General features: G+C 38.7%; 1 protein-coding gene across 1 annotated transcript in view; it reads right to left on the reverse strand.

Annotated features, from left to right (window-relative positions):
- PTPN14 (protein tyrosine phosphatase non-receptor type 14) overlaps positions 1-26,116 on the reverse strand; it is a 253,978-nt gene that overhangs the window by 17,877 nt on the left and 209,985 nt on the right. Inside the window, exons 15-18 of the mRNA XM_043963036.1 lie at positions 21,769-21,912; positions 15,496-15,714; positions 9,324-9,452; positions 5,488-5,722 (exon numbers count right to left, since the gene is read on the reverse strand). Coding sequence (XP_043818971.1) covers positions 5,488-5,722; positions 9,324-9,452; positions 15,496-15,714; positions 21,769-21,912 — 727 coding nt within the window. The remainder of the gene's footprint in view (positions 1-5,487; positions 5,723-9,323; positions 9,453-15,495; positions 15,715-21,768; positions 21,913-26,116) is intronic.

A 26,116-nucleotide genomic window follows, 5' to 3' on the forward strand; every position in this document is an offset into this window, starting at 1 on the left:
AGTGATAAGATAAACCATTTTAGAGGAATATATGAATTGTGTTATCAGTCATTTGAGATAGGCTAATTACTCCTAGTAAGGAAAGAGTTTGGGCTCTAAGTTTCCCTGCAACTAAGATACAGAAAGGAAACACACTAGGTTACATAGTATTGAAAGTGTGGCAAAAGACAACATGTAAATTTGTCTGCAGAGACAACTTTTATTCTGAAATTATAAAATCACAGAGAAATTTATCATATGGCTTCTTGAACAAGGGAAATGAGATTTGATGGATAGGGCTCAACAATTTTATAAGAAATTTCAAAGTCCTGCTCAAAACAGATGACACATCTGTTAGCTGTCTTTACAAAGCATGAGTATAATATAGAGTGATTTAATCAAGGAATTTCTTAAGAGACTAAGATAATACTCTCTTGGTACTTGGCTTGATGATGATCTAGCTTACAAGGACAAACCTTAGACAATCTAAAAGAATGCATGCCTAAAACCAGCATTCAAGAATTTAAGATTTGTTAAGTCACACTTACTGAATTACCCACACACCGGAAATTAATAAAACATATTCTTTTTATAATATTCTCTAATTTTTTTTTCACCATTCTGGCATTCACCAACTGACCTGTTTAATGTCTTTTCAAATAACGTTTGGGATAACACATTTCCTTGAGCTCTAGTCAGTTACCAAGCTGAATGGCTTTGTCTTTTTTTCTCTCTTTCAGTAACACAGTAGAGGTTTAATTTGTGAAGAAGCCAAAGAAAGAAAGAATGGAAGCAGGGGAAGAAGTAGGACACTTTCAAGACTTGGCCACTATACCTTCTCATCATGATGGGAAAAGTTTTCAGCAACAGAATCTCTACAAAGGAAAGATGAAAAAAATAACAACAGGCAGGCCCTCTCCCAGGGCAGAGGGTAGTGAGTCAACTTTAGCCCCAACTCTACTATGAATAAAGGAATATTCATGAGAATTACATGACTATATGTGAGAATCTAAGCAAGAGATAAAAATGAAATTTAAAAAAAATTTTATTTTTTAGTGAGGCAATTGGGGTTAAGTAACTTGCCCAGGGTCACACAGCTAGTAAGTGTCAAGTATCTGAGGCTGGATTTGAACTCAGGTACTCCTGACTCCAGGGCCGGTGCTTTATCCACTGTGCCACCTAGCTGCCCCAAAATGAATTTTTTTTTAAAAGCTATGGAGGAAAGAAAGGGAAAGAGAATAGCCTATAAAGAGAAAGGAGTAAATCCTACTCAAGTAATCAACTCCCTAAAAACTAGAATTGACCAAAGAGAAATGATGCCTCTGTGAGGCATCAAGAAATATTAGAACAGAATCAAAAGACTGAAGAGGAAGAAAATGTAAGTTATTTGTTATCAAAATACACTGACTTTGTTTTTTTTTTTTTTTATGCGGGGCAATGGGGGTTAAGTGACTTGCCCAGGGTCACACGACTAGTAAGTGTCAAGTGTCTGAGGCCGCATTTGAGCTCAGGTACTCCTGAATCCTGGGCCGGTGCTTTATCCACTGCGCCACCTAGCCGCCCCAAAATACACTGACTTTGAAAACTGATGTAGCAGAAATAATTTTTAAAGTATTGTATTCCCTGAAAACTATAAAGACCTGGAGACTATATTTTAAGAAATCATTGATTTTTGAAAACTTCCCAGATCTTTTTGAAACTAAGAGGCAGAGTGAAATTAGAAAGAATACACCAATCACCTACTGAAAGGAACCCCAAAAGGACAAATCTTAGGAATGTCATAGCCACTGTGCAAATTTCCCCCATAAAAGGAAAAAAAAATACTACAAGGATTCAGAGAGAAACAATTCAGATACCTAGGAACTATAGTCAGGATCACTATGGCAACTGCAACTAAAAACAAGAGAAAATCTTAGAATATAATATTTAAAAAGACAAAGGCCTTCAACTAAGAATAACTTATAAAACAGTATAATCCCTATTGGGGGAAAAATAGACCTTTAATGGAATAAAGAATTTCCATGCATCTTGATGGAAATACCATATCTGAGTAGGAATTTTAAAATACAAACCCAAAAGTTTAGAGAAACCTAGAAAAGCACATGTATTTGAGCAGATAGTATGAGAGGTATGGTGAAGTAATTCTCACATTCTCATAGAAGTAGAGGAAAGAAGGGTTCCTTTAAAGGGTTTGTAGGGAATTAAATAAGAAAAACAGGGATCCTGGAATAGATAGGTTCTGTTCTCATGGTTGGAAGAAGGGAAACAGAAAGAAACTTGTTAACAACAAGGTAAAAGGACTACACTAGTGTAGAAAAGGGAACAACTAGGTAGCACAGTGGATAGGGTACTGAGCCTGGAGCCAGGAAGATTCATCTTCCTGAGTTCAAATCCAGCCTCAGATACTTACTAGCTCACTTAACCCTGTTGGCCTCAGTTTCCACATCTGTAAGAAGAGCTGGAGAAGGAAATGGCAAACCATTCCAGTATTGCCAAGACAACCCCAAATGGAGTCATGAAGAGTCAGACACAAGTGAAATGACTAAAGACTTCTATACAACAAAGTGTAGAAGAGAGAAAGAAGGAGGTGGGATCTGCTAGTTCTCATAACTCAAGTGCATGAAAAGAAAGATATACAAATATGGAACAAGGAATGAAGGATGTAGGCATGAGATAAGCCTCACTTATCTGAAATAGACAAAGGAGAGTGAACCACACACACACACACACACACACACACAAATCTGGTATACATCAAAATCAACAGGGAAACAGGCAAGGACTGGGGGAAAGGGGGATGTATCACACAGCATTAAGGAGGATGATACCTCCTTAAGGGAAAGAATAGCTGTAAACCAAACAAATCTTCCTGATCCTGAAGGAGTGAGCAAAGGGGGGAAAAAAACTAATAAAGAAAACTAGAATCTCAGGGGATACTTTAGGCTGGTAAATGGCAAATGGTAATTTACCTGGTAATTGGTAAATGACTAAATAAAATATGGTATGTATGCATGTAATAAAATATTACTGTTTTGTAAGAAGTTATGAAGGTCACTTCAGATGATCCTGAGTAAACTCAAGTAATGCCGAGCGAAGTGAGCAGAACCAGGAGAGCAATGTCAACAAGGACAGGGGCTCTGATTGATGCAATGATCACCCCAGTTTCAAGAGACCGATGTCAAAGCACCTCCTGACAGAAAGATGATGAACAGAAGGTACAGAGAACAGCATTCATTTTTGGACCCGGACACTATGTGAATTCATTTTGTTTATGCTTTGTTGATCTAAAGATCTTTTCTTTCCTTTTCTCAATTTTCAGTAGGGAAGGGGAGGGACATGGTTAGCATGCCAAAAATTAAAAGGCCCTTGAAATGTTATTTTTCAAATTCAAAGAGGAAAACAGAAGGAACTGCAAAAGGAAGCACAAGTAAATGAAACACTTATGAAGATAGTGGATAGAAGTTATCTATCTATGTAGGTACATATATACACACACATATATAATTTTTGTTGTTGTTTGTTTTTTTGCAGGGCAATGAGGGTTAAGTGACTTGCCCAAGGTCACACAGCTAGTAATTGTAAAGTGTCTCTGGCCAGATCTGAACTCAGGTCCTCCTGAATCCAGGACCAGTGCTTTATCCACTGCACCACCCAGCTGCCCCCCCCCATATATATATATATATATATATTTTGTGGGGGGGGGCAATGGGGGTTAAGTGACTTGCCCAGGGTCACACAGCTAGTAAGTGTAAAGTGTCTGAGGCCAGATTTGAACTCAGGTACTCCTGAATCCAGGGCCGGTGCTTTATCCACTGCGCCACCTAGCCACCCCCTCACACATATATTTTTAAAGCAAGTGCTATAGAGATTCAGAATCTCATTGAGAATCTTTTTGTGTTCTATTGTGTGCAGAGAAATGTTCTTTTTGGTATTTAAGTTCAATCTGAAAAAAAAAACCTTTTTAAAAAAATAATGTTTCTTTCCTCATTTCTAGGTAGGGAAATATCTAAATTACTTCAGGAAAACTGTGGTCTATTATTCACATAAAAACCCAGAGAAACCGCCTCTACTATCCCCCCTTCATAAAACTTTCATGAAATCCTAGTCTGAGAAGAGCCCCCCAAAATCATTTGATCATAACCACACACCTCAGAGCAGTGGAGAGAGTGATTCATTTGAAATCAGAGCCCATGTGTTTGAAGCTCAGCTCTGCAACTTACAACCTGTGTTACCTTGGGCAAATCAATTATCTTGACATAGATTTCCTCATCCATAAAACAAAAAGGTGAAACTAAATAATCTTGAAGTCCTCTCCAGATTCTCTGATCCTTTAGAGAGGTGAAAGTCTCAACCATAAAGAACAAATTATTGATTTTTCTTTTGTCTGAATTTTTTTTCTGTTGTTCAGTCAAAACCTCTATCTTACTGACATTCAAGCCCAGGTTCTCATTTGTCTCTGTAGACAGTTGGAGAATAATTCCTTATGATCATTTGTGGTGAATCCCTTCATATCATAAACTCACAAGAAAGTACTGGGTGTGAGGAAGTGAGAATAGCAAAGATCAGGAGGATGGTGGTATCATCAGATAATATGAAATTCAAAGATTGTGGACCTATGTTAGCAGAACGGGTAATTGGAAGTGCCAGTGGGAAGCAAGGAGGGTGTAGATTCCTCTTATAAGACCTGTGAAGTTGGGGGAGGAGAAAGGAGTGACCAGCATTTAAGAGGGTTCCCTTTGGGAAAAACAAGATCACAGTTAATGTAAGCAGGTAGAAGGAGTGTAAGAAGATGAGATAACCAAATGTTGTGGCCCATGCCTGAAGTCCCTGCTACTGAGGGAGAAAAAAGTTTGGATGTCCTTTGGCTGCAGTAATGCTCTAACTGACTGGATGTCCCTGCTAAAGTTAGCACCAGTGTGGTCATCCCCAGGAGTGGAGGAGATGCAAGGCTGACTAAGAAGGGGTGAACCAGACCACAGAGAAACAGAACAGGTCAAAGCTTTGATGCCAATCAGCAATAGGGTGAGACTTGTAAATGGCTGCTATCCGGCCTGGGTGATAGGAAGACCCAGTCTCAGGAAAAAATAAAAAAGGAAAAGGTGGTTGGGAGAGGGAGGAGCTAGAGGTTAAAAGGGAATTTAACAACAATGAAAAGAGGAAAACAAATGTCACAGTGGAAGGGGAAAGGGAAAAAGGGGAGGGAAATTTAGAGCAAAGGATCAGCTAGAAAGGATTTATACCTAGGGTCTGTGTGCATGGGAACTAAAGGGAGGGAGGGCTAAACTGAGGGAAAAAAACTATAGTTCATAAAATTGAAAGTTATTTTTCACTTAAACAAATTGTAATGAAGAACACACCACCACTAATCCAACAATACCTCTACATGTGCTAATAGCACTGTAATGTTGACTTCTATTGTACTTTAGTGAGACATCTCTCTTTCGTGTATGGCTTGTCTTCAAATGGCAAAGCAAGTCAGCAATTGCATTCATGAAGCAAAGAACTTACATAAAAAGCCTTGGACATCCTCTGGACAACCATGATCTGGCCAGTCTGTATATTGCAAGTGCCACACTGTCCTCTCCTGCCCAGACAAAAGATGCTTGACCTTCAGACCTGTGGTAGCATAGCAACCAGAATCAGTTCGGAACTTTGTGGTCACCTTGAACTTGCCATAGGTGGCTGAGCTGTGCTTAGAGCCCAGTTTGGGCCAGTACCGATGGCTCTTGGTTCTTCCGCTTTCCTAAACCATACACACATACACACACACACATACACACACATACACAAAAAGCAAAAATGAAAATGGGTTCAATTTAATTCAAGAAACATTAAGCATATACTGTGAGTATAGTACTATGCTGGGAGGGGGAGTTACAATATAAATTTCAGACAGTCCCTGCTCTCTTGGAACTTACAACCCCTGAGAAGTTATGACTTAAAAGCAGATCACTATAATAGGTCACTATAATAGAGCACTATAAAGTAGATCAATATAATATCATGATAAATGCATTTTTGAATCACAAAGCAAAGTGCTATATGGGAAGTTCTGGGGGAAAAGGTGGTTGACATCATTCTTCTCCCTCTTAGGGGGAGGACTTGAAAACCAATCAAATGTTCAGAAGAAAAGAATGACTTCTCTGCATAAGCAACCTGGTACAGTATTATTATAACAATCATGATGACACAAGTAAGTATAACATTGGAAATGTTTTAAACTACTTCATTACTTTCCATGAGATAGAATTATTTATTTATTTATTTATTTATTTATTTATTTATTTATTTATTTTTTTAGGTGAGGCAATTGGCGTTAAATGATTTGCCCAGGGTCACACAGTTAGTAAGTGTTTAGTGTCTGAGGCCGGATTTGAACTCAGGTATTCCTGATTCCAGGGCCGGTGCTCTATCCACTGCGCCACCTAGCTGCCCCCATGAGATAGAATATTAAAGTATCTTCCTAATGTTAAAACTCAAGAACAACCTGCTTGTCCTCAATGGTCTTCCATGAACACAATCCCCAAGCTCAGAGGTATCATCCCACCCTGAGTACTTTCTCATCTTGAATGTTCAAAAGCAACATAACTTCAAAAAACTACAAGATCATTCAACCAGTTTGGTCAGCAAACAAATACTGTTTACAAATTAATATCTAAATGGAAACATCTGGACAAATGGGAAAACCAGATTTGGATGATTTTATAGAAGACAGAAAATACCGGAGTTTAGGTTAAAAAAAATTAATTAATTCATAGATTAGGAAGATCTCCGAATCACAGCTAAAAAGGACATGAGGGGTTTATCCAATACAAACATCTCATTTCACAAATGAGGATGCAGAGACTCAGAGAGGTTAAGCAAACTCGCCCAAGATTGTATGGCTAGAAAGTGAGCCAGAATTTAAGCTTGACTCCACTGACTCCAAACCCAGAGTTCTCTTCATTCCCTCATGGGGTCCTTAACCCAGTCTCTATGAATTTGAGTTTTTTCTCTCATATTTTAATACTTATATTTCAATATGATCCATTTCCTTCATAATCCTATGTGTTTTATTTCATGCATTTAAAAATAAAATGTTCTGAGTAGTCTATTGGCTTTACCAGACTCCCCAGGGGTCTAAGACACAAAAAAGTATAATATGTGCATACTCTGAATTAGAGTCATTCTAAAAATATGGAACTTCTTCATCTCCAGTCTCTTACACAGAAGGAGAATGAGGTGAGCAGTGAGGATATTGGGCACAGAGCCAGAGAACCACTGCCTCTTGCAAATAGTATCTGATTTAAACATTCATTCCAGCAGAAACACAAATTCACATTCTCAGTAACCTACAGCCAAGGAAAGAGTGAATTGCAGAGAGGTACAAAAAATTCAAATTAGATTTTTCAGAAAGGTAATAGCTATTTGTTTTACAAAAAGATTCTTGGCTTCACAAGAGGATTTTCAGCAGGGTTCCTTTAAATGCAGAATAGCATTCCCTACAGTAGGTGAAATGGGACTGGGTTTTATTAAAATGCAACAGACATAAAACTTCTCAGCCAAAGATCTACTCCATAAAGTGAGACACATCCATATTATGAACCTAACCTATGGCTGACCCATCTAGCAAAATATAATTATCTAGTTGGTCTTCAAGGTCAGCAGTGTCTACCATACATCCTCTCTGAAAGGATTTCCAGCATAAAGGAAGTCTCATGACCATAATCTTACCATCAACCTTCCCCCACATGCTGTCCTATCCCTAACTCATTTACTGTTAAACATACCTCCACACCCAGCCCACACTATGGTGACTAAGAATCTTTGGAAATCAAAAGATCATCCCACAGTGGAAAAATTTGGACACCACGGGCCTACAGGAAGGAGGGCCTATTTAAAAATTAAAGGAGGAAAAAAAGGGAGGGGAGTGGTGAGAAGCAACCTTAATTTCAATCGTGCCTTGTATTAAAAACAGAGTGAGTTTAAGTTTTAGCCTGAATGATTTTGGTTAGCCATTCAATAACACTTGCTGATTATAAGTATTCTGGCAGCATGCTTTAGCAGAAAGAGGGCTGAAATGGGTATCAGGAAATCCCAGTTCTGGTCCCTGTCTTTCCACTTATTGTTTGATAAATCACTTCTCTCTGGGCATCAGTTTCCTCTTCCATAAAATGAAGAAGTTGGATTAGATGATTTCTAGGGTCCAGCTTTATGAACCTAATGAGATGCTAAGATCTTGACATTTTTAAGAGAAGGGCAAATCATTCACTCCAGAATGATCATGGAACAAGACTTGACCCAAGACTTGGAACTAGGTCTGGACGTTGCTTTGGGTGGCTTCCGTTACCATAATCTTACAAATCAATCTGCAGAGTACCCACTCTGAATGGCTAGGAACCAGAATAGAAGTCTCTTTTAATTCCATTTTCTCCTCACCTCTTTATAACAGTCAGAAAAGGGACCTTAAGTGCATATAAGAGGTCAAGGAAAGGGACACCATTTTACACTTACTAGGACTCCTGTAAAACCTTAGGTGACATACAGTTAGAGGCAAGGAAAGAGCTGGTGGAAAACTAGCAGATGACAAGAGAAGAAACCTCCATCTCTCCCATCTTGAAGAGCAAAGCACAAAGTTCGCTGTCTGATCAGCCAGTGGTGTTATTCTCTAATTACAATAGAATAACTCTGTTTGGCTTGGCAGAAGGATTAAAAGAATCCCTCCTCTCCCCAAGGAATACAGACAGGAACATCAGCTTCTGGTCTCTTTTCAGCTGATAAGAACGATGGTATATGGAGCTGGCCTTGCCCAGGGTTGGAATATATGTCAGTTTAACCAAGCGCAGCCCAAGGTTCTCAGATTCCAATGGAAAGATTGTTGCTTTGTTTGGCAAACAAAAAGTCAGCCAGCTGAACTGAAGTTTGTTGTTTTTGCTCTTTGGTTCACAGAAATCTAAGCAGTAGTTTAAAATGGGACGTGAGAGGAGAAGCTACAAGAGTAAATTATCTCTAGTAGAAAAACAACAACAATAACAAAGCCTCCATGGAAAAGAAGAGAAAAATCAATGGAAGGCAGTGTGGTTGGGCTGAAAAAGGGCTGAATTTGGAGCCATGGAACTTATTACTTGTGCAAACCTGGGCAAGTGATTTCACCTCCTAGGGCCTCATCTCCCTCCTATCTAAAATGAGGGCTTTGGACTAGATGCTAGATAAATAAAGTCTCTTTCAACCCTATGTCTCTGATCCTATGATCCAAAGAGGATCTGTAGGGAAGAGGTAGGTGAGAAGGGAGGTTCCCAAAATAACCACATGGTATTGTCACCTGCACTCACAGAAAAGGATTGATTTGCCATCATTCCACATACCTCTTCTGCTGTGACCATGGCAATCACATTCACCCCTTGCTCCCACACCATCTGCCAGAAGTCATGGCAGGTATGGGGCAGTGGACCTTGAGTTGCTATATAATGCCATTGTTCTCCAGCAACAGCTACCTAAAAATCAGAGAGAACACCATTAGCACTAATCCCACACAACCTTCTTTCCCTGTCTTAAAAATATGTTATTGAAAATGTCAAAAACTAAGCCAGATGATAAGAAGAAGGGGAAGGGGAAGGGGAAAGAGAAGGGGAAGGGGAGGGGAAAGGGAAGGGGAAAGGGAAGGGGAAAGGGAAGGGGAAAGAGAAAGGGAAGGGGAGGGGAAAGGGAAGGGGAAAGGGAAGGGGAAAGGGAAGGGGAAGGGGAGGGGAAGGGGAGGGGAAAGGGAAGGGGAAGGGGAGGGGAAAGGGAAGGGGAAGGGGAGGGGAAAGGAAGGTGCTATTCTTATCCCTGTTTTATAGTTGAAGAAACTGAAGCAAACATAAGTTAAATTACTTGCCCCAGAGGACATGTAGCTAGTAAGTATCTGAGGCTGGATCTGAACTCAGGTCTTCCTGACTCCAGGTGTAGGACTTTAATATAGATTAACTCAGATGCTTATAACATAAAGATCCTCTAAACATGTGTTAAATGTTTATTTGAATATATTTCATGATAATTAATCCTTAAAAACAAAAGGGAAATGTACTAGGGAACATCTCATGTGGTTGGATAAATTAAATGTTTCTGCTAGTTCAATTGTATTGGATAGATATATTTATTAAGCATCTACCAAATGAAAGAGAGTGTTAAGCACTGAGGATACAAAATGGGAGATTGGGGGTAGGCTCCCACCCTTAAGGAGTTTCCAATCTAATGGCAGTACAAAACCTTATCAGCTATGTAAATTCAAGAAAATTTTGGGAGGAAGATTCAAATCACTTATTCAATCCTAGCATTCTAATAGCCTACATGCATGCAGGTGTGCACATGCACGCACACCCACACACACATACACATACACACACATGTGCACACTCTATGACAAAATGTCAAATTCCAGTATGAGGGATTTCCAGTAAAATGAAGAAAAATTCACGAATCAATAAATTGTTTTTATTTGTCTGGCAATAAAAGATGATTTCATTGAAAATGCAGAGCTTTTACCTTGAATATTGACCAACAAGAGAAAGGACATCAATAACTCTTTCTTACCTAGAGCATATGCCAAAAGCTGAAGCTTCACAAATAGCATTATTGCAACACACACATACACATTGTATAAAATGCAGCTATGTATCCAAAAATCAAGATGCCTGGGGAAAATAATTCATTACAGTGGACTATGACTGCCTGAAAGAGTTAATGCATTTACTTATATTGGTTAATTACCATGGGGTAATTAACTTAGTGGCAGAATGGAAAAAGCCATCTCTTTCCACAGTCACAATGTTGGTGAGCCATAAATTCAAGGGAGCTACTTCCCACCAATATTTTCATTTTCCTAACTGTAAATGCAGATTCAGATAATTTATAGAGAAGATCTGAATATATATTAAAAAGTGATTATGTTGTTTCAGCTTATTCTGCCAAACTTCTAGTCTCAAACAAAAAGCATATTTCTCTAAATTCTGTATAAAATATTATACTTTAAAAATCTTTCATTTTTCCAGAAGCATAACGTGTTTTCAAAAATTGTTTTAGAGAACATTTCTCCTTATTGTGGAAATGAAAACTGCTGTTCCCTAAGCCTGTACTGGGCAGACATACTGTAAATTCACATAGATCTTTACTCTGTCATATTCTCCAACAACTCTGTCTCATCACAATCCCACAGGCCCAACCTCATATGCCCTTCAAAATGAGAAGAGATGAGCTTGTGATCTTGGACTAAGACAAATCAACCCTATGCAGCTGGAAGTGATCTTGAAAGGATGCTAACATTTAGCTCATGGCCACTGTTCACTACCAAGTTATAAATATCAGATGAAAACAGCCACAAACAAAAGGACTGGCCAAAGTGCTTAAGGCTATGCTAAGAGGGGCAAATGGATGCTTTGAAGAGAGTCTCTGTGCCTTGAACCACTAAACCTGACTTGAAAATCTACAGGCCAGTTCATTTAAACTCATCAACCAATGCTGATCCTTAAATGATCATGAAAGCGATGAACTTCGTGCATGAGGTTGGCATTGGTTTTTCATTCCATTTTTTAAATGTCCCATGACATAACACATTAACATGATTCTAACTAGGCAAAACCATGTCAATTGCCCTAGTGTTATCTAAGCATGTTTGAGTAGCTGTTAACTAAAGCTGTCAACTGCATTTTCCTGTTATTTGTGGGAAATAAAATTCTAGTACATTTAAAAGTTGGGCTTATCTGTGGAAATGTACTTCTCAACATTAGCCTTTCTGGCACATGTTACATGTGACCTTTACATTTTCTAAGAGGATGCTACCTAAAGCATTATATCACATTCTTATACAATGACAGGAGTTTACTAAAATCTGAATTAAACACAGAGAGGGTACTACCTACTAAGCTAGATTTCACAAATAAGACCAAACTTTCTAAGTAAATGAACATCTGTTTGGCCTCTGTTAGCCACCCCTTGGAACCCAGGGAGAAGATAATGACAACACACAAAACTTATTCCAAAACCGTGACATGTTTTTGCATTACTCTATTGATCTTTTATGTATATACTATATCCACTATGGCTACAAATGAAGAATGAGCCTCTGAGAGAATGGCTGGGGAAGGGAATGCTTCTCGGATAATAAGTCTCTCTGGGCACAGTTTAACCAGTAACAGTTATCTTCCAAAGGTAGGAAAATGAAAAATGGTGAGTGACATTCTATCAAAAGTATGAGATATCAAAATGTTGCTACATATAACTTTCAGCAGATTGTCCACTGATCTACTATTCTATTTTAAAATTATGATTTGAATCATCAATTTGAAACCATAAATCAAGACTGACACTGATTTTATTCTCCCTCCCTCCCTCTCTCATCATAAACTGAACAATAGATTGGTTGTTCTACCTACCAGGATTTTCTGATAATGCACATGAAAAAAAAAAAAGAAAATGGGGGTAGTTAACTTTTGATACAAAAATTCTATACCTACTCACAGCATATTCCTTATACTACAAAAGAAAGTGATTACAACTGATTCTACACCTGATTCTGGGAGGTACTTTAATACTTAGTGGAAGTTAAAAAGATAGTGTCAATATTGCTATGGGTTAAGATCAATGAATAAAAAGCTTAGAAAAAAAAGATTACCCTCCCAAAAAACTTCTCAGGGCTGTGGTTCATTCACCCTTATCATAAATAAATACATAGTTTTTTCAAACTGTCATTAAAAGCATGTGCATGAATTCTAATCAATTCCACTGAGAAAAGAAAATAGTGGAAATTAGCAAGAAGGGAAAAGATAAAGTGTACAAAATATCCTAACTGGCTTAATAAGTTAGCTTAGTTTATGTCATATAGTAGCTAGGGAAAGTATGTATACATGCATGTACATGCACATGTGATAGATATGCTGTTTAACTACAAATTCTCACTCAGTAGAATATAGTTGACTAAACTTAAATCCTAAGAAAAACAGAAAAAGATTGCTCATAACTGATTCATTCGTATACTAGAAGAACTACTAATTATAGGGTTTTAATAATTTAAATTTTGTGAGAACAATGTTATAACGATCTGTTTGCACTTCACAAAATGTAAAATTGGCCAAACCTCTATAGCTGAGATGATTAGCTGACATCTCTCCTAAGCCGAAGTTTGAATTCTCAGTGCAATCCACACATGCACATGCTATAATAAGCACTATCAAATTAACTCAAGGGAATCTTCAATCTGAGAATTTATTCTATTTTCTATTGCATGATAGATATGTTGTTGTTTTTTGTTCTTCATTTTCGAAGAGGACTAATGACATCAATGGGTGATGTCTTGACTTGCATGTGATTTGGATTTCAGTGAAACAGAGTTGCACAAAGTGATCAGCCTCACTCTCTCTTCCAGAGTCACTGAAGTCCAGTGATTGGAGAAAAGTCAAGAAGACTGATGATGGCCCAAGATGCAATGGATGACTGGTGTCTGATGTCTGACCAAGCTCTAAGCACTCCATGCTTCAGCTCTCTTCATGGTTGTTGGAACAAGATATTCTCATCCACTCATTCTGCTTGGGGTAGACATCCCCCTAATTCGCCAAGGGGTTTGAGACCTGTCGGTAACCCACAACTTGGTTCAACCTGTCTGCTGACAGTTTTACCAGGGTATGGCTGCTGTGCAAGCTACAGCTTCTTGGAGCCACAGGTGAGAGTTCAGTGATTGTTCAGACACCAAAGATGGATGAAGAACAGCTTGAAAAGGGCTTGGCAAGCCTTCCTACCAAAGGGACTAGTCCTCCCTTAACACCCATGGTTGATATACAAAACACACATAAACTCACAAACTATTACTTTAAATATAAAGTGCTTCTTTTTTTGGAGGGTAAAGTTCTCAGGACCTTCATCCAGTAGATTTCAAAGTTCTCACTTTTCCCTAAACCTAAGGGAAGATCCAATAACAAGTGATCCAGAAATGTCTCTGGAGGCCCCAGCTCCATCTTGAGGAGAAGCTCTGACATAATACAACCTCCAAATGCTTCTGGGCTATACGCAGCTCTCTCTGCATTTACTCCAACTCCAGCCTGAAGCCATTGGGACCAGGCAAGCTATAGCCATCCTCCTTCAAAACATCTGGCAGTGGGTGCAGACAGTTCAAGCAGGAAGAGCAGGAGGCAAAGACCACTGACCATTTACATGACCTGTCTTCTCCATGAGACAGTACCTAAAGTGGGAGTAAAGGCTGTACCAGCAGGGACAGGAGGGAGTCAAATTCAATTCATAAATGAGGTGCTACTTCCAAGATAGTTCAAACCAGCAACCATCCAACAGAGCTCTGCCCACATCCTCCTCTGACTATCCCAAGACTCCTCCTTGACCACAGGCTCCTTGTCTTCTTCCTTTTGCTGCTGAAACATCCTATTCTGGGACAGACACTGCACAGCCTATTCCCTAGATCAGGACAAATTTCAGGGGGTCCATGAACTTGAAAAAATAATTACAGCTTTATTTTCACTAACTTCTAACTGAAATTTGCCATTTCCTTCAACTACTAATTTTTCAAAAACATTATCTTTTTCTTTTTTCTTTTTTTTTTTTTGCAGGGCAATGAGGATTAAGTAACTTTCCCAGGGTCACACAGCTTGTGTCAAGTGTCTGAGGTTGGATTTGAACTCAGGTCCTCCTCAATTCAGGGCTGGTGTTTTATCTACTCTGCCACCTAGCTGCCCCCTCAAAAACATTTTCTTAAGGATTCCATAAGCTTCACTAGACTGCCAGAGGGGCCCAAGTCACAAAAACGGGATAAGATCTATGCTATGGGTCCCAGAACTGGCATGATCTGTAACACCCAGAAGCACAAGAGAGAGCAGCATGAAGGTGTGGCAGATGTCCAGTAGCCTGGCTGCTAGGTTTTGTACCAGAATCCACTTACCATAGCTAGTAACACCAAGTGCAACAAAAGACCAGGGACTGGCATAGAGGAAGCAAGAACTTCCTCACCAGAATGAAACACCAACCATCTGAGAAATTCCCAACTCATTTTTGATCTTAATCGATATATCTCTACAATCTTTTCTGCCTCCATTCCCCAGGAAACAAGTGATTTATATTTATAAAGGACCTTTCAGAACATAACCCATTTTAAATCAGATTCTGATATGCCTTTAATTTCTGGAATAGGTTTCATAAAGTAATAATAGAGTGAAAATGATTTGATTGACAATCTCTCGTACAAATTCAGTCAGAGGTATAATCCACATGGGAAGTAAAAAAGCCCAATTCATTTGCAGTGAATCGGCACCCAAAGTGTGTGTACTTGGCTTTCCTTTCTTGCTGAGACTACTAGTTTGTTTGGTGTTTTTTTCTCCTTGCAGTAACAGGCATGCCCTTCCAGTTTACTAAGAAAATTATGGGCATTCAGAAATATCCCCTAAGGGTTTGGGAAAAAGCCAAGCATTACAATGGGAACCCCTCAAGTTTTTCCTCATTCTTTTATTCCTTTAACTCCCAAGTCTTTCTCTTCAAAACCTCCCCAGACACTTGCCCATTTACCTTGATATGGGAGGCATTAATATACCCAGTGCTGTTTTCTTTAGTTGGTACCAGCCCAACACGATTTTCCTCATAGGGGACCACCTCACGAATTCGGCTTCGCTCAGCATTTTCTGGGAGTGTGGCAGTAGTGAAAACACCATCTGGTTTCTTCTTTGGAATTTGCTCATATTCTGTAAACACCAATCCCTCTTCCAACTTCTTCTTCAGGGTTCTAAACTGCAAAAGGACATAAATTTTAACTCTTCAATTTTGTCATTTTAAAAATACAAACTCATCTTTTAAAATATAATCACAGCACTGAATTGCTAGAGCATACAGTTAAATCTCAATGAAACTAGGAATGGTGAGTTAGTGTGAGGATTATCCAGATTCCTTCCCTTTTTGGTGTCTTTTCTTCTGGTCACATTATTTTTCACTGGGACTTCCAAAAGAGCTTAATGTGAAGCACAGACAGAATAAAAAATTCCAAAGGACAATCCACTTTTGCTAAATAATCCATTAGTACCTCTTTTTGAAGATGGGCTCAAATTGATTATCTTACACTTAACACTGGGGAATGGCTATGGGTAAATTGCTTAGCCTTAATGGGTCTCAGTTGCCTGATTTTTTAAATGGCAGCCTTTTGACAGATTTTCTCTTGAGAGAAAATCCATGTATCTACAGTACTAAATCCTATAAATTAATATTAAATAACCTTAACTGAACCCTCGCTGCAGCAAACTTAGTCTTGAACACCTCCTTAATTAACTATCCCATTCAGCACAGCAACTTTTCCAACACTTATCATCCCTCCTCAAGTCTACAAGGCTTTTAATACCCTAACACTCTCACCTTAGCTTAAAACTCTGAAAAAACTGAAGATGGTTCCTTTTTTCTCCTCCTCCTCTTTTCAAACCACTCAGATGTCTTCCTCCACTATCTTCTACTCCATCTCTATCTCAACATGAAAAGACAGGTCGCTATCTTCATAACCAAGGCAAACATCTCACGTTTGATCTCATGTCCTCCAGTCTTAACCAGCATATTATCACTTTCATTCTGACTCCCTAATTTTCAGTCTCTGGCTATATTCTGGTTCCTTGGCTGCTGCCTTTAAATGTGTCCCTATCTTCCTCATCCAAACAGAAACAAAAGTCATTTGATCCTACCATCTCTGCAAAACCCCACTTTCCCAAATAAACATTTTGAGAAAAATTAATTTGCTTATAAGCCCCCTGCAATCTAGGTTCTGACCTCATAATCCAACTGCAACTTCTCTCTTTAAAGTTGTCAGTGATCTATTAATTGAAAAATCTAATGGCTTTTAAAAAATCCTCATCTCTCTTGACCTCTCAGAAACTACAGATGCAATCAGTCTGGAATATTCTTCTGTTTTCTGGTTCCCATTCTAACTGTCCATTCCTCAGTCTCCTTCGCTGGATCTTTATCCATATCATGTCCACTAACCATGTGTATCCCCCCAACACCCTGTGCTGGGTGCTCTTTTCTTTTTTCTTTGTACTATCTCTCTTGATCTCATCAAAACTCCCATGGTTTTAATACCAAAACTATGCAGCTCATTCCCATGTTTACATTTCTAGCTCCCACAATCACCTAATGCCTCTCGAATATCTCAAACTGGATCTACTGTGGGAATCTCAAACTCAACCTTCGCAAGACTAAACTCACTATCTTTCCCCCCAAACCCCCCTCTCTTTCCAACTTTCCTGTTATTATTGAGGGTACAATCCAGTCACCAAGGCTTACTACCTTGGTGTCATTTGCAGTTCCTAACTTACACTCTACCTTATGGATCCAATATAATGTCAAATCATGCTATTTTTAACCTTTAAAGCATCTCTAATACATGTCCCCTTCTCTCCACTCCAACTTTCTACAAGCACTATTTCCCACTAGGACTATTGCAATGATTTCTTTTTGTTTGTTTGTTTGTTTTATTTTAAGATTTATTATTTTAACATTCATTTAAAAAAATTGAATAGCTAACTCTTTCCCTCCCTCTAGCCCCTCCTCCACCCATTGAGAACGCAAGCAATATGATACCCATCTTATATGTGAAATCATGTAAATCCTATTTCCATAATAGCCATGTTGCCAAAAGAAAAAGTAAGAAAAACAGAGTGAAAAAAACAACTTCAATTTGCACTCAGAATTCATCAGTTTTCTTTCTGGAGGTGGATAGCATTTTTCATCATGAGTCCTTCCAAACAGTCTTGGATCATTATGTTGATTAGAGTTGGTCTTTCACAGTTGATCATTGTTACAATATTGTGAATGTATACAATGTTCTCTTGATTCTGCTCACTTTGCTTTGATCAATTCATAGGTCTTCCCAGGTTTTTCTGAAATCATCCCTTTTGTTGTTTCTTTATAGGACAGCAGTATTCTATCACAATCATATATGACAACTCATTTAGCCATTCCCCAGCTAATGGGCAACCCTTCAGCTTACAATTCTTTGCCACCACAAAAAGATCTGCTATAATTTTTTTTTACATATAGGTCCCTTTCATCTTATTTTGATTTCTTTGGTCTAGTAGTGATATTGCTGGGTCAAAGGGTATACACAGTTTTTATATCCCTTTGGACATAGTTCCAAATTGTTCTCCAGAATGGTTGAACCAGTTCACAACTCTACCAACAGTGAATTGGTATCCCAATTTTTCATATCCCCTCTGGCATTTGTCATTTTCCTTTTCTGTTATGTTAACCAATCTGATAGATATGAGGTGTTGTCTTAATTTGCATTTCTCTAAGAGTGATTTAAAGAATTTTTCAATATGATTATTAATAGTTTTGATTTCTGCTTCTGAAAACTGGCTATTTGTATCCTTTGACCACTTATCAACTGGGGAATGGCTCTTATTTTTATAAGTTGTATTCAGTTACCTATATTTTTGAGAAATTAAGCCTTTATCTGAGAAACTTTCTGTAAAAAAATTTCCCCCAGTTTTCTGTGTTCCTTCTAATTGTGGCTACGTTTTTTTGTTTATGCAAAATTTTTTAAATTTCATATACTCAAAATTATCTATTATGCTTCTCATGATTCTCTCTTTCTTGTTTGGTTATAAACTCTTCCCTTATAGATCTAAGAGGTAAAATTTTCCATGCTCCCCTAATTTGCTTATGATATCCTTTATGTTTAAATCATGTACCCATTTTGACCTTATTGTGGTATATGATGTGATGTTTGTCTATATCTAGGTTCTGCCAAAATGCTTTCCAGTTATCCCAGTATTTTTTGTCAAAATAGTGAATTATTGCTCCCAAAGTTTGGATTTCAAACAGCATATTATTACGTCCATACACTACAAATCAATATACTGCTGTGTATTGTATAACTAATCAATTCTACTGATCCAGCACTCTATTTCTTAGCCAGTACCAGTTTGAAATCTGGTACTATTACAACACTTTCTAATTGTTCTCTCCACCTCAAGCATCATCCCATTCCAATCCATTTTCTAGTCAACTGCCTAAGTAATCTTCCTAAAGTATAGGTCTGACCATGTCCCCCTCCTTTTCCTTACTACCCTCCCCCACTTCTCCCTCCCCCCCCTCCCCCCCCCCCCAGCTCCCTGCCTTGGGCTCCCTCCCCTCTATAAACTTAAATCCTGGCTGACTGAGATCTTTGTAACTATTGGCTAAAAGCCCATTTCTATATTATATATTACATTGCATGGAGCCTTTCATCCTCTTACCACAATTGTTTCTAGCTGAACATATTTCAAGAAAAGTTCCCCCTCCCACTGCCTCTTTCTCTCTCTCTCTCTCTCTCTCTCTCTCTGTCTCTCTCTCGTTCTGTCTGTCATCTGTCTGTCTGTCTGAAAAACTCCAGTGATTGCCTGCTACCTCCAGGATCAAATATACAATTCTCTATTTGGCTTTTAAAGTTCTTCATAATTTGGCACCTTCCCACCATGGCAATCTTCTAATTTATTCTTCTCCATGTCAGCTACAATCTAGCGACACTGAACTACTTGCTGCTTCTCATGCACAGGACTCCATCTCTAAACTCCATTGATTTCCGACAGCTGTCCCCAAGTATAGGCGGCTCTTCCTCTTCACCTCTAACTCCTCATTTCCTTAGCTTCCTTCACAATTCAGGTCAAATCCAATCTTGTTCAGCAGGAGGCCTCCTCCAGCCTTTCCCTCCCTGCCACCCCACCACTTTGAGGACCTCCCCTCTTAAATTGCCTTCCAGCAACTCAGTATATATGTTGTACATATGTAGTTACTTGAATATTGTTTCCCCCATTAGAACATGAACTCCTTGAACCATGTTTTTGCTTTTTTTTTTTTTTTTGGTATTCCTGGCTCTTAACAGAGCGCTTGTTCCATATTAAGCATTGAACAAATGCTTAATGACTAACTGATTGTTTGTAAAGTGGTGTTTTTTCTGGATTTTCTCCCCTCTATAATCCTAAATCCTGGCAGACTGAGCCTTCTGTCACTATTGGCTAAAAGCCCATTTCTATATTCTATATTACATTTCTCACGGAGCCTTTCATCCTCTTACCACAATTGTTTCTAGCTGAACATATTTCAAAAAGGTTTTATAGCTTTGTATCTTAAAAGTCATTTTTGTTGATCAACCTACTAATCACATGAAAATAATACTAGAGAATGACCCAATAAGGATTTAAAAACCTGAGCTCTGTTAGTTCTATGTTAAATTCATCCAGTGTGGTTCTGCCACTTCCTGAGAGCAGTAGAGTATAGGGTAATAAAGCCAAAGCTAGAAGAAACCTTGGAGCTCACATGGCCCAGACCTTCATTTTACAAAACATAAGAGAGGGAAAGGGTTGTGCCTAAGGCCCCACAGGTTATATGTAATAGATCTGAGATTTGAACTCAAGTCCTCTGATTTTCAAGTTCAGGGCCCTTTCCACTATAAAAAGAATGGTCTCTTCCCATACACTGCCAACTAAAGAGCTTTTCCATGCAGCCAAGTCTGTCAAAAAATTATTTTTCAATAAGTTCCTTTTGCTGTAGCAAATAATAATAATAATAATAATAATAATAATAATAATAATAATAATAATAATAATAATATAAAATGAATGGGCTCCAGCTAAGGGAATCTGGGAGCAATAATCAGGGAAAGGGTAAATATGTACTTGTGTCTGTTTATGCATTTCACTGTGTAAGTTTGCCTGGGAAAGACCTTAATTTAGAAAGGCCAAGGTCACCTTCTGCATCCTGGGCCATGCCAGTTGTCTTGACTTTTGGCTTGCCACTGGACTTTAATGACTCTGGAGGAGAGAGTAAGGCTGATGACTGTCCACCTTGGCTCCACTTAAATCCAATTCATAGGAAAGTCAAGATATCACTTTGCTGATGTCATTGATCCTTTTCAAGAATTGAAAGACAAGGGGTAGCTACATGGTACAGTGGATAAAACACCAGCCCTGGATTCAGGAGGCCCTGAGTTCAAATCCAGCCTCAGACACTTGACACTTACTAGTTGTGTGACCCTGGGCAAGTCACTTAACCCTCATTGCCCCACCAAAAAAAAAATTGAAGGACAAACATTAAATAGAACACTTTTTGCATCAGAACCCTTCCTAAAGAGTTGTGGGTAAAGCAAATAGCTATATAACAACTCATACTTTAAGTGATTAGGAGAAGCTTGTATATAGTGGGGGAATCCTATAGTCAATCCTTTTAGTTATGTATCTTGCAAATGTTGATTCTTACATGGTAAGTTTCCCAAAATGAGTCACATTTTTCTATATGTTAAGTAGTTTCAATAACCACAGAAAAGACTCGAGAAATCACTTGCTTCAAGTTCCTTATTTTGCAGGTCATACATATAGCTAGTGGGACCGGTCATTTGAGTCAAGTAGCACTTCACCACCTTGACAAACATAAAAAAGAAACTGAAGCAATGTTAAGGAACCAACCAGATGTACTAAATGAAGAACATGGATGAGAATTTCACAATTCTTGCATTCTTAAGTAAGTGAATTATTTTGTTGTTGAAAATATATACCTGGGGAGCAGCTAGGTGGTGCAGTGGATAAAGCACTGGCCCTAGATTCAGGAGGACCTGAGGTCAAATCCACCCTCAGACACTCGATACTTACTAGCTGTGTGACCCTGGACAAGTTACTTAACCCTTACTGCCCCAGAAAAAAAAAAAAAAGAAAATATATACCTGACACGATAAGCAAAGTAACAAGAAAATTAGTTTTTTCTAAAAATTTGGAAGTTATGGTTGAAACAAACTCAGATGGGAAATCTATGTTTAACAAGTCCAACACTTACCCTGTCATCCATTGTCATCCGAGATGCGTCATCTTGACTAACTTCACGCCCTGGTACCCGGGCCACTGAAAGCCCATTCAATGCCGCCAGCATGAGTGGCCTCTTCTGAGCCTCCAAGCCTGCCATCTTCTGCTTCTCCAGATTCTTTTGGCAAGAAAAGACATGTTCTCATTCTCTCTGAGTAATTGTTTGTAATACCAGTAGAATACAGGAATGCATTTTAATCTCCCCAAATCTGTAACTCCCTAGCCAAGGAATGTAGATGATCACTATTAGCAGACTCAATTCAAAAACAACTTTCCCATTCTTCTTCTTGTGCCCCAGGGGACCTGATGCTACCTGAGTGATGATTTTTTACTTTCAAAAGAAAGGTTCTCAAAGAGGAACAAATATATACCACCAGAGAGCTCACAGAACTGGGTAAGGGCCCCTGTGTATCTGTAAGATTTTTTTTTTTTAAGCAGGTGATAGGGAGTATGTGGTGAGGCCATTAGATAGCAATGTACAATCCAACTTAATGAAGGCAATATTCTGAATCATCTGCCCACAATGTTCTCAAGTTCTAAGTGAATTCTGGGCCACATAATAGAAAGTAAGAATTTCTCATACTCCCAATTAATCAATAAGCTTTTGATTTCCAGGGTGAATATAGAGGAAAAAAAGAGAACTAGTCCCTGACTTCAAAGAGCTGACATTTAAAATTATATTCCATCTTAGTGAAGAATGGATGCTAACCTAACTTCAGAGTCACAGAAGGGAATGACCTTTCATATATAAATTGGTTTTGGTTTCTGAAATAATTTCAAAAGAGACATGAAGCCAGGCCATTATACAAGGCTGAGATCTAAGGTGTGATCCTAACCCTATGGGTAGAATAAATGACCCTCATTTATTTGACAAAAATCTGTCAAGCTCTTACTGTATGCAAAGCATAATGTTAGGTGTTAAGGAAAATGCAGGATATGAGAAAACATTTATATAAGTGCTATATACTGAAGTAAATATGGAGCATGCAGGTCTAAACACAGACTACATGGTTCTATAATTGAGTCCAGAAGCTCCTTTTTGATGAACCAGAATTCCAAGTGGAAGGTTCATAGCACTATTGGTTCTGATTACAATATTGGTATTGATCCCTAAAGAAATGTCTAGGCAGAAAGCACTAGCAATTCCTGCCTTGACACTTAAAAGCATTAATTCTGACACATTATAATCAAATCTAGTAGGAAAAAGGATGGCGTGTGCTCTTCATGTCCCTAACAATAATAACTAGCATTTATATAGTTTCTGCTATGTGCCAGTGACTTTACAAATATTGTCTCATTTGGGAAACTGAGGCAATAGAGATTGAGTGACTTGCCCAAGGTCATGGTTATTAAGTACCTGAGGCCAAATCTAAATTCAGGTATTCCTGACTCCAAGCCCAGTGCACCAGCCAGGTACCCCAGGTGTGTCTTCAATGATCATAGGAGAACAGATTTAGAGCCGAAAGGGTCCTCAAAAGCCAACTAATCCCACTGCTTCCTTTTACAGATATCTGAAGACCACAGAGATGAAATGATTTGACCAAGAATATCCTAGCAGTGAGTAGCACATCTGGGATTTAGATTCAAGTTCTTTGACTCTAAACCACACTGCCTTCCTTTGAGGCCTTTAAGATTAGTACTCTTTCCATTCCCTTTTTCCAATAGCAGGATACAGAAGGATGAAGTTGAGTTTAAGTACAGGGTCTAAAAATCCATGGGGGACAGCTAGGTGGTGCAGTGGATAAAGCACCAGCCCTGGATTCAGGAGGACCTGAGTTCAAATCTGGACTCAGACACTTGATACTTACTAGCTGTGTGACCCTGGGCAAGTCACTTAACCCTCATTGCCCCCCCCCAATAAATAAAAATTTAAAATTTAAAAAATCCATTAAGTAGATAATCACCTTTGGAAGCATTAGAAGCTTGTCACAGGGCAAATTCTAACCTTCTGTGTGTTCCCCTCCCTCAAGTTAAAATGTTTTTTATCTCTATTTCATAAAGTACACCAAGATGGGCAACTAGGTGGGGCAGTGGATAGAGCATGGGGTCTGGAGTTAGGACTTCCTGCATTCCAATCTAGCCTAGACACTTACTAGCTGTATAACCTTGGGCAAGTTGCTTAATCCAGCCTCAGTTTCCTCATCTGTAAGAAGACCTGGAGAAGGAAATGGCAAACCACTCCATTATCATTGCTAAGAAAATCCCACATGGGGTCACAAATAGCCAGACACAAATGAAAAATGACTGAACACACCAAGATACAGTCTTTTTCAAAGGTATTGTACTTTTCAATAGTATTGTATACTGCTAGTAACCTGGGATTTGGAATCACTAAGACTGGGTTCAAATCTGACTCTGACACTTTATAATAGAGGTATGAACAGGGATAAGTCACCTTTTTAGAGCCTCAATTACCTCATCTCTAAAATGGGGATCAAATTTCTATTACCTACCCCATAGTGTTATTGTAAAGAAAAGTATTTTATGAAACTTAAAAGCACTGTAGAAATGTGGACTATTATATCTACCCTGACTCTGTCCCTCCCAAACAGGCCAGGTAACAGCTATACAAGTCCAAGGAAGAATGAGGACTCTCAGAGATGTCAGGGTGCTACTTGAACCAGCTTGGTGAGATTCCTCAATAAAACTAATGAGTTCATCTCGGGTTCGTTCTTAGCACTTATACTAACAATGTCTCTGCCCTATTCTACTATAGTCTAACTTGGTGAATAAGGTATTCTAACCTAACTTCAGAGTCACAGAAGGGAATGATCTTTGGGATAGAAATCATGAAATAATTTCAAGGATGAAGCAAAGGAGGACCATACAAATATGATGTTCCTAACATAATTGTTTTAATCCACATCCATCCTCACATTTGATTTTCTACTATCTGCATAAATAGGAAGGAGCAGAGGATGAAATACAGCAGGAGGCAATTCACTCATTGCTTTTCTACTTTTAGTTCAAGCAGTAGACGACTCTGGGAGCTAGGCAGGGTCTCAAAAAACGGCCATCTCCCAGGACCACAACCTAAAACCAGAGCTGCCTTGAAATACAGGGCTATTGGCTAAGATCAGGATGGTAGTGACTTTCCTTCAAATATCAGCCTAGTAGCCCAAAGTCACAGCAATTACAGTGAGTAACAGTTTCTGAATTTTGTATGTGAATGATCTCCAGTGAAATAAATAGCAAATGAGGGTATTTGTCAAAACTTGATTGAATGACTAGGTTAACCAACCATGGAACTTGACACCATGGCTTTATGTTTCATTAGGCAATGAGCCTAAAAGAAATTTGACAAGCTTTAGTTCTCCTTTTTATTTAGATTTCAGGTTGGCTGGAGGCTAGCTTGCCTATATTTCTTTAACTTAATTTGATGGCTAGAAGGGTATGAGTATGACTAGGGCTAGCTAAGATGGGGTACTGCAAAGTGAGACAAGAATGCAATAAACATTCTGTAGATTAGGGGAAATCAGACTGGCCTTGCAAAGGTGACTTCAATTGCCTTAGAACTATCCTTGTTGTTCAGTCATTAAAGTCGTGTCCAACTCTTAATGACCCCATTTGGGGTTTTCTCGGCAAAGATACTGGAGTGGTTTGCCATTTCCTTCTCCAGCTCTTCTTACAGATGAGGAAATTAAGGCCAACAGTGTTAAGTGACTTTCCCAGGGTCACACAGCTAGTTAAGTGTCTGAGGTCATATTTGACCTCAGAGCTTCCTGACTCCAGCCCTGGAATTCTATCCACTGTGCGACCTAGCTGCTTAGAACACTAAGCAGGGTCTTAATGCTCTTTCTAGTACTGAGAGATAGAAACTGTGGTTAGAGTTTTTTTCTTTCCCATGGATTATTTCTTTTCCCAAGCAAGGTAAACTTTTCTCCCCCTTCCCTCTCCCACCAAACCCATAAAATCAAGAAATTGCCATTTGTATCTAGATGTGGAAAAATTAGGAAGGGGGTGGGGTTAGGGAGAATTGCCCTAGATTTTGAGTATTGCTGCAACCACAGTTAAACCAACATGAGGATAAAAAAAAATTCCTAAAAAAATGTTTCTATGAGTCAGATTTTTGTTGTTGTTGTTTTGTTTTATTAATTCTGGGGCCTGGGTTTCCTAAAACATTTATCTTGACTGCTCTTTGTGGGAGAGGAGAGATGGAAGAAAAAGACTTATAAAGTCTAGAAACTTCATAAATACAACCAGAGTAAATTACATTGTTTAGAGTTCCTCAAATGACCCAAAGCTACCTAATAGTACAGATATGGTGAATTAAATTAAAATTAAAAACAGAAACCAATCTTAGTTGGATTAGTTAAAAATAA

This window comes from Dromiciops gliroides, chromosome 4 (assembly GCF_019393635.1).
Source record: "Dromiciops gliroides isolate mDroGli1 chromosome 4, mDroGli1.pri, whole genome shotgun sequence".
NCBI lineage: Eukaryota > Metazoa > Chordata > Mammalia > Microbiotheria > Microbiotheriidae > Dromiciops > Dromiciops gliroides.